Genomic DNA, 9,271 nt, shown 5'->3' with positions numbered 1-9,271 from the left:
CGGGAAGACTGCTGACTTGACAGCTGTCCAGAAGACGATCATCAACAGCCTCTGTTAGGAGGGTTAGCCCAAGAAGCTTATTGCTGAAAAGACTATCTGTTTACAGAGTGCTGTACCAAAGCTTATTAATGGAAAAGCCTACCATCTACCAGGACATTTTTAAGGCACTTTGTGCTTCCACCTGCTGACAAGCTCTATGGAGATGCCAATTTTTGTTTTCAGTAGGACTTGCTGCCCGCTGAACTGGTTCTAAAATATATGACAGCTGATCTTTTTAATCATCTAAATGAAACTATGAACAATTTGTTAAGATGCACCTGTTTATGATTCTTAAGTGAGCATCACCCTGAACATGCTCATTTGACCAGGGAGTTGTAGAGAAATAGATCATGAAGGAACTTCAAAATCAGGAGAAATGGAGTTTATTCATCGTACCAACAAACTTTGGTAATTTAGCAGTCTTCACATTTGGAAATGCCTTTTTGACAATGTTAAGGGCTTGTAACAAATAAATAGCACACTTTTGCGGATGTACATCATAGCTGAAAAAGGGGATATATCTCATAATTAAATGATACACAGGTGAACTATGACAATGTTTTCAACTGCTTGACATGGTTTTCTCCTCTTTAAATAAAGCTTTTCAGTTTCTTAAGTACCTTCAAGAGCATGTTTTAGTTAAATAAATAGAATGATCTCCATTTGAACATGCACAACTGATTTGTTCGGGAAACATATATTTACACAAGGATAGAGCTCAAACTGTCCATCTCTTACCATCTTTCAAACTAGAACAAACTGGAGCACATACACGCCCAGAGAGAGTTGACTATGCTCACACATATACACACACACACACACACACACACACACACACGTGCGTACAAGCACATGCGCGCGTGCACACACACACACACACCTTTACCCATGTTTATGCTCATACACTTCATACACACACTTATACACAAAAACTCTCTCTTCCACACACACACAGAGCAAATTCACTATACATTCATCCTTCTACCATTTCTAAATCCACTTTCAAAGCTAAACCTATTAAAGTGATAAAAATGCAATGCTGAACATAATGAAAAGAGAATTTATGAGTCCAAACATCACATTTAAACATCTCAACAACACAAGTTTTTTATCCATTTTCTAAAGATTTTCTTTTTCAATGTCATGTTCACAAAGAATATGGGCTCATGCATTGTGAGATTTGTGTCTTGATCTTCAGCCTTCCTTGGCAGGATGCTGTGGACTGAGGTTTGTGGCTTCAGTGGCTTTCAACTGTATATCAATACTCTTTTTTTCCATAAGTGGATGTCGAAGAGTTGAGTGCTACTTCGGTGAAAGTCATGTACAAACAATCTACAGTTACCTAGAAAAAGTCTGTCAGCTTCAGAAAACTGGCTGTCCTGAGCTGCATTTTTCACTACTGAGTAACAAGGACCGCTTGTCTTCAAGTTCTATGCATTTTTAGATTTTTAGCCCATTTTTTCCCTTTTGTCCATGAGGAGTGTTTTCTTAAGCTTTGCTGGGAATTCTTGGTTCTGAGGCATTTTACTGAAGGGAGCAATGAGTTGCTATGAACCCACTCTTGCTGGTCCCTGTCCATGTTGGTTTTCATGAGGCAAAATAGGAGCTCTGCATGGAGTAGAGTCGGTCGATGGGGTTTCCTACGCGCCCCTGCAGGGAGCCTGCTTCAGAAGAAGCCATGAAGCAGTCACTGAGGCTGGTCAAAGAAGTGTCGCTGTCGATATCGTGGAAAATGGAGTCATTTCCTGTGGAAAGAAGAAGACGTTATAAAGCAATATAACAAGCCTCTAATCATCTTCACTATATATACTGAAATATCAGTGATTTTTGGATGCCTTTCTCTTACTTAAAACAGCAACAACATGCCTTCAAATGCCAATCAGACATTTTAAAACAAAAGGGAGTCTGCAAAATGCCTGAGCTAATAGCAAATGTTTACTTCTGTGCTTATCTCTTGCTCAGTCATGTTCCTTGTGGGCACAGTTAGTTTAATACTCTGTCCCGTCTTTAATGACACCATTACACAAGACAGTGACAGGATGATAGGCTATGGTTTTTTAATGAGCTGGCAATGCTGCCTGTTTCCTGTTGTTTCACCATAAACTGTGCTGGAGTGTGATGAAACTGGGGATTGGGGCCTGGCCATTAAAGGGAATGGATGACAAACCACTAGGGAGCTCTTCATTGCCATCTGTGACCAAACAATCTACACAAGCAATACTTGTACATAAAGTTAACAAATTAGTAAATTGTTAAAAAAAATTACAGAGGAATATTTGTCCATATAGACAATATTGTTGACAATATTTATAGTTCTAAAATGATCAGCATTGGTTATTGGTGTTTTCTGACTGCACCCATATACACTTTCCCAGGGTGATTAGACTGTTACCCATAGTGGTTAACCATTGTTGTGTTTATATGTTTCACCACAGATCATCTTCTGACTTTTCATATACTAGCCAATGAGTACTGTCACAAAGCATAACAGAATATGCCATCAAACCTCATCCACAGGCGGAGTGAATAGAGCGGATGATTGTTGGTGTGGGAATTGGAGAAGAAGGGAGCCGGGTTGGGAATGTACAACATATTGGATTCATTTACTTGGAAAACTTCAAAATAAACTGGTGGGCCTGCAAACACATTCGTGTCATCTTCATGTATGTGTGTGTCTTGGAAAGGGGACGGGGTGGGGGTTGGAGTGATATGGCGGTGTAGCTGCGTTTTGCGAGAGCTGGCTCTGTGGTGTAAACACATGCCCGAGTGTTGGGTTATGAGGGTGGGAGTGCCCCCAGGGGTCCTGCTCACCATATGGGTTCATGTGGTCGCCGGGCATCTGAGGAGGAGTGAGGCCCTGCTGGAAGGGGTCCGCCGTGTAGCCATTCTCCATGGCAACCATCTGCTGCTGTGCAGGGGCTAGTGGTGTGTAAGAGTTCATCATACTCTCCATCCTATTGGACATCACCTCTGGAAGCAGACAAGCGAAAAAAGAACAAAATATATTACAATGTGCTGAGAATGGGGAATATCAGTATATAGAACCACACCATAGAGCGTAATTCCACTGATTAAAATCTGCTTAATTAATGTGTTAAGAAATAAAGTAAATCAGAGTGGTTTATGGTAAAATGGATCATTGTAGAGGTATCCAAATGACCACTAAATCTACACGTCTTACTTTTTATGTAATGGTGAAATAGTGCTAAACAGGGAATCCTATATTTTTCTTGTATTTAATTTTTCCCTTGAGCTATATTTGTAACATTGGTAGTTTTTTTAGTTTAATAAAAAGGTTTCTATAGATTTGTATTCCATTTTTCAACTTGTCTTTATCCCCTATAATTAAACAGGCTGTAATGCAAAATATTATCTGATGCATAGATTTCTTTTTATCTTTTTTTTTTTTTTTTTACAAAATCTAGAGGAACTCGAATCATGAAACAACAAACTAGAAACATGCTTGTACTGAAACAGGACATGACCAACCTCATGGAGCAATTCTCCATGACTCATTCTCAGAGCTGAGGGCTAGGAATGACTCTTGTGGCTTTCAGACTAGAGCCCACCATCTCAGCCCTCTACTTTAGAGTGGTGAGCTCTTGCAAGAACGTCTGAGATTCATTTCTAAAGGCTTCCACAAGTTTCCATTACATCTGCATTGATTCGGAGGCAACATAATTTATTGTTGGAAAGGCATAGCGGCAGAGTGGCAGTTTTTCAAGTAAACATTAACAGGTTTTGAATATAAAAAACACAGGAGTATGAATATGACATTATGAATTTGGCAGTTCACATAGAAGCCGAAATTTTAGAAAATGTGTTCCACTATTGCATCTCATTTTAGCAAACAAAGTCCCAGCTTTTAATTGGTAAATAAATAACCTGTGGCCAAACAGACCTCTCGAAATCTGATGTTGATAACCAAGATGGATACCATTTATGATAACATATTAGACCAAGTAATAAGTGTGGGTGACACATTCCAGCTCGGTTCCATGATCAATGACATCAGTGCCTCTACTCTTGGCTGCCTCAGTATTCCCTAAAGGGAGGTCCGATTTCAGCAGATTCTCTGTTTCTTGGACCACCAGGTCAGCTCACCCACGCCTGACTGTCTCTGGTGAGCACCATTACCAGTTCATCTTCCTCCTAGTCTCTAAGAAAACATTTCTACTGGACGAAGACATGGGTTCATGACCAATAAGAGATCACTATCTACCTAAACGACATGAATTATCCAATCAAAGTGACAGAGAGGCTACAGCAGATTGCAGGAGGCCACAGAACTACTGACCCACATTGTATCTGTCAGACTTTGAAAAAGAGAAACTACTAACTTGTGCTGATGTGATGACTCTACAGTCCTGGTGCTCAATAGACTTTTTTCTTTTTCTTTTCTTTTCCTTCCTTCCTTCCTTTTTTTTTTTTTTTTTTAAGCCGAGTTCGTGAAAAAGCCTCATAACTGGATGCACCATGAGGATAGTCTAACATTGGTCTATAAAATAAAAGTATTATTACTCTTGGTTTATAGCTGAAGATGATTCAATGATCTGAAGATTATGACTTTCCAGCGGGGAAGGTACAAGGGGTTGTGCTCAGCAGTAAAATGTCAATATAAGCTTTGGGATTTCCCCAAAGTAAAGAGAGAAAGAACTGCTCTCATGTAATACAACAGAAATGCGTGCTTCTTATCTTATCACTTTAGGGATCTCAAATCTAAATTTACTTTGTGATGATACTGTTCATCACGTTTTGCTTTAGAGTAAAACAAGTTTACCAGTATGACAGGTATGGTTAGATTTATTCTATCTTAGCTTTAGTGCAAGGGAATCAGCCACTTACAACAATATTATTGTCATATCTCAATTCTACAGAATTGGCATTAGATTTGGTGCTCCAATCAGACTTTTAAACTGCAGACTTTAGGATGTAAAAGCCACTGGAAGAATCGGCTAAGCTGTCCAATAATACTAAGTGGAGTTCTCTACACAGATTTTATGTCAACATTAATAATAGTTCAAAAGAAGCTAAAGTGAGCAGAGAGCAAAAAGGAGTGATGGCAGTTTTTTTTTCACAGCATAACAATAAATATTTTCACAGGAATTAAGGCTCTGTGCTGCAGAGGAACCATTTGTCTCCCTCCAAAGTGCTTGGAATAATACTCTTCAACCCCTCAAGTCCCCTCCAGTTTCCATAGGGTCCGTTCCTAAATCAACTGACAAGGGGGGTTTCCTTGTTTTTTTTCAACAACAAATTAACTTTTAAGCGATATTTACTTGATATACAAGCACTTCTAAACCTGAAATGAAAAAGTACTGTATATTCTGCTGCCACTCGTTTCCAGGTTTTGCACTGCTTAATATAAAACGAATGAGTTAAAGGGGGCTTTTTGACCTGAAATGGGTCGCTATGACAATGTGAGGACAGTGAGATGTGTAACAGATCTCCGACTACTGGAGCGGGCAATGTGCAGGTCAGAGATAGAGAATAGGTCATCCGCTATGCTTGGCTGCATGGCAACTTGAGATGCTGGCCTATTACAAAGGGATGCAAGGCAGCGTCCAGGAGGGATTGAGGATGGTGAGTGGATGGGTCGACATTTGTGTGCTTGTGTTGTAACACAAACTTTTATACACTCCAAGGTTTCCTTCTGATTTATATTCAGCTGACAGAGGTTAGCTGTGTTTGAGGATAAAGAGGGCTGATGCAGCACAGGACAGTACAAAAGGAAAAGTCTCTATGGAGCCTAACACCTAGTCATGAGAGCATGTAATCTGGATGGCTGGTGGACCATGTCTGAGATGTGTGTGGACATACACATACATAGGTAAAATTTATAACACTTGATATGAATACTATGAATCTGTGGAAAGCTCTTTAGTGTATCAAAAACGGTTTTTCCATGTCACTGCTTCAAAAACCTTTTTGGTACCTTTATATTTATATAAGAGTGTACTGCTAAGATTACCTAGGCATATGATGAATCATATGTCTTGGCAAATGTGCAACTCTTACATGTGCAAAAATGTATTTCGTTTCTTGGACAAACAAGGTTATTTTGAGGTGCCTATTAGGATATTGTACCTTGCCCGAGCCTTTGGGAGTTCTGTTGCTCCTGTTGCTGCTGTTGTCTTCGCGCCAACTTCTTCATCTGAAAATACACCAATAAAGTCATGATCAGAAAAACTTCGGAACATCCCGAACCCACTCTCTTCTAATTAAAAAGAAAAGGAAAAAAAAGTGATGCTCCTTGTTGTTCACCTCTGCTTGAACTACATAGCCGTCTATTTCAGTGCATTATATTATCCTTGGGCTTTTGAAGATAGCATCAGAGCTCGGAGGTGGGTTTCAGACACTAACATAAGAGTGGGATGGATGTGAGTGCATCGCTCTTTCCCTCGTGGGGAGTTTTCCGTGGAATGCGGCGAGAGGTTAAGCCTGAGGCAGATAGTGGCTGAGATTTGCTGTCTCTATCCCCACTAGCACTCTCTCCCTTTTGGCAGCGTGTGAGGAGGGCTTTGCTGTTAGTGCCGCAGTTGGAGGATTACTCACAGATTGCTGCATTATCTGCTCCCTGACTGTACATCACTGAGTTCATGTGGGTAATACTGGATGATAGATAGGGAGAGTGTACAGAAGGAGGACTCACCTTAGCTCTCTGGTTCTGAAACCACACTTGAACTACACGCACGCTCAGGCCTGTCTCAGCAGCCAGGGTCTCCCTTACCTGAATGTGAAGACATCAAAATACCAAACCTATAATTTCTGCTCCACCACCCAATAATTTACACTTTAGAAGCTACAATTATCACAAACAATGACAAATGCATGGTGTAATTTGATATTAATTATTTTCCCTCATCTCACATACTGTTGAAAAAAAGCAAATTAAAAACTCTAAGAAATGTTTTTTTCATTTTGTGTCAGAATAAACACAAAAAGGTCAGAAATGTAAACATAAACTTATTCATTAGAAATCTAGTTCATTACAGAAGAATGTAACCAATTGTGGCTTGTATATAGGGGGTAAGCAGCAGAAGCTACTGTTGTCACTGCTGATTCCATTTATATCATGCTGCAGGGCAAAAGTGTCTGATCAATATAATTATATTTATATATAAATAGTACAGTATAACAACAAATGTAATTCTAACTTGATATTTATGAGGTACATAAAACATTTTGTTCTGTTGATTTCAATTTGAAAGTATTGAAATTAACATAGATGATAGTCCATAGTTCCTGCAGCTAAATGGCAGACGCTCACCTTCCGGCAGGGTTTAGAAGACACCTCGAATGAGGCCTTAAAGGCACGTCTCTGCTGCGTGGTGAGGATGGTGCGGGGACGTTTGGGTCTCCTTGGGTCCTTCCCATCGTCCCCCTTGCCTGGGCCTCCGGAGCATTTCTCTGGCTTGATATCCAGCTCCTCGTCCTCGCTCTTCTCTGGGGAGAGATCCGTCATTCACACGAGTCAGCACATTTTCTGAACTCTGCAACTTTTCAGACAGCCTATTGATGAATAGATGTTTTTGTTCTTTTCAATTTCGGGCGATTCAGACACAGTGCATCCATAATGAAAAGAGACACATGTGGTTTTAATACTTTTGTTATCAATTTATTACTGAATGAAAAGGCCACATCCACTACTAGGCTGTAGCCCCACTTTGCAAAGCACCATAAAGTATGCACATCTGTCACCGGACTGGACATTGTGTCATTTATAATTAAAAGCACACTGCCTTGGCTGTTTTGCACTGAATAAATCTTTGATAAGAATCCTACATTTAATGGATGCTATGTTGTAGGACGAATATGAACATGGAACTTGCACATATGGGAAATTAACTCTAGATATGTGGGAAAATAAGTGAAATAGATATGAAAACCACAAAATATGTCTGTGACTAGTCGATGCACACATTAAGCTTGTAAAAACTTGCCTGGAATCAAAGTTAAACTTTCTTGACCTAACTTCACCAGGTGAAATAAAATCTTTCCCCCAGTATGAGGCCACATATCCAATATCCCTGTTCACATTATAACTTTTTAAACCAAAATTCTTATGACGTTCTTTCATCATATGAACTAATCACAGCATCTCAATTAGACTGTGATAATATGTGTGATCCTCGGGCGGTCAATCAAACCCATCCTGTGTCATGGTAATCTCTCTCAGTAGGTCGTACTAATGTGCCATCTAAACGAAATGGCTCCTGGCTCTCCTACTGTAATTATAATAGCCAAGCGGGGGATTGGCTTTATTGTTCAGCGGATGGAGGTTTCATCTAATAAGCCAAATCAGCTTATGTTTGATAGAATAATAATTGTAATTAGAAAACGGGCCAAACTCCATGACATGGCACGGTTCAAAAGTTAAAAACCCAAGTAATGGCTATGATCCCCGAGCGACACTTTCCTGAGATGAACGGCTGCAGCAATTTGATGCGAGCGGCCTCTGCAGCATCAGCAGGCGAGTGTCAATTAGGCTAGCAAACGCTTTGGCCCTTTAAAAGGATCACTGGGAGATGCAAATATGTTAGATCCTCGCTCTCTCTTAACTGCTTTCTCTCTGCCAGTGTGCAGCACTTGAATACCTGTGAATTTTTTTGCTGTCTAGCAGCACTTCACTGTGACTATTTCTGTAAACTTTGCTCTAATTGTACATGGCCTCAGTTTGAGACGAGTTCACAAAAAACACCTCCTCTCTCTAGCCCTCACTTGGTCTCAATGAAGCACGGAAGTAAAACAACTATCCCAAAAAGTCAACGCAGTTTTTTTGATGCGTTTGACAAATTTCTTGACGTTTCAGTTTGTATGCTCAAATGAGAGCCATATGGAGAGGGAACGAGAGCGAGGTAGGGTAGGATGCTTCATTATAGCAAAGCGAGGTGGGGGACGTTTGGGTGGGGAGGGCCAATAAGAAGCATAGGTCCAGCACTGAATAGGCCCCAAATCCCCTCTGTCACTCATAGGGATCCACTGCTCTAATTCTTTCCAGCAGTCCTAGCCGCCCACACCACACTACGCATCAATATGCTGTGGCTTCCCTCTGACATAGTTATGCTTTCCCCATTGTAAAAATGGATGCCAAACCATCCGTTTTTACTCCATTATTGTAAAAATGATTAGTATCAACGATGGTTATTATGCAAATACACGGATGTGTCGACACACTGTTTACCTTGTTCACAAAAGCAGTCTATAATGCTGTATAATAATAATAGGGTAT

General features: G+C 40.2%; 1 protein-coding gene across 4 annotated transcripts in view; it reads right to left on the bottom strand.

Annotated features, from left to right (window-relative positions):
• Nucleotides 1–426: 426 nt before the first annotated feature.
• Nucleotides 427–9,271, bottom strand: part of lmx1bb (LIM homeobox transcription factor 1, beta b) — a 57,302-nt gene continuing 48,457 nt past the window's right edge. For all 4 annotated transcript variants that reach the window (XM_072682078.1, XM_072682076.1, XM_072682079.1 and 1 more), the window contains 5 exons: nucleotides 7,310–7,485; nucleotides 6,692–6,769; nucleotides 6,127–6,193; nucleotides 2,851–3,009; nucleotides 427–1,784 (listed from right to left, as the gene is read on the bottom strand). In XM_072682078.1, the coding sequence (XP_072538179.1) occupies nucleotides 1,627–1,784; nucleotides 2,851–3,009; nucleotides 6,127–6,193; nucleotides 6,692–6,769; nucleotides 7,310–7,485 (638 nt within the window). In that variant the 3' untranslated portion in view covers nucleotides 427–1,626. The remainder of the gene's footprint in view (nucleotides 1,785–2,850; nucleotides 3,010–6,126; nucleotides 6,194–6,691; nucleotides 6,770–7,309; nucleotides 7,486–9,271) is intronic.

The sequence above is a fragment of the Salminus brasiliensis genome, chromosome 6, assembly GCF_030463535.1.
Source record: "Salminus brasiliensis chromosome 6, fSalBra1.hap2, whole genome shotgun sequence".
In the NCBI taxonomy this organism is placed as follows: Eukaryota; Metazoa; Chordata; class Actinopteri; order Characiformes; family Bryconidae; genus Salminus; species Salminus brasiliensis.
This window is presented reverse-complemented; position numbering and strand designations above follow the sequence as displayed.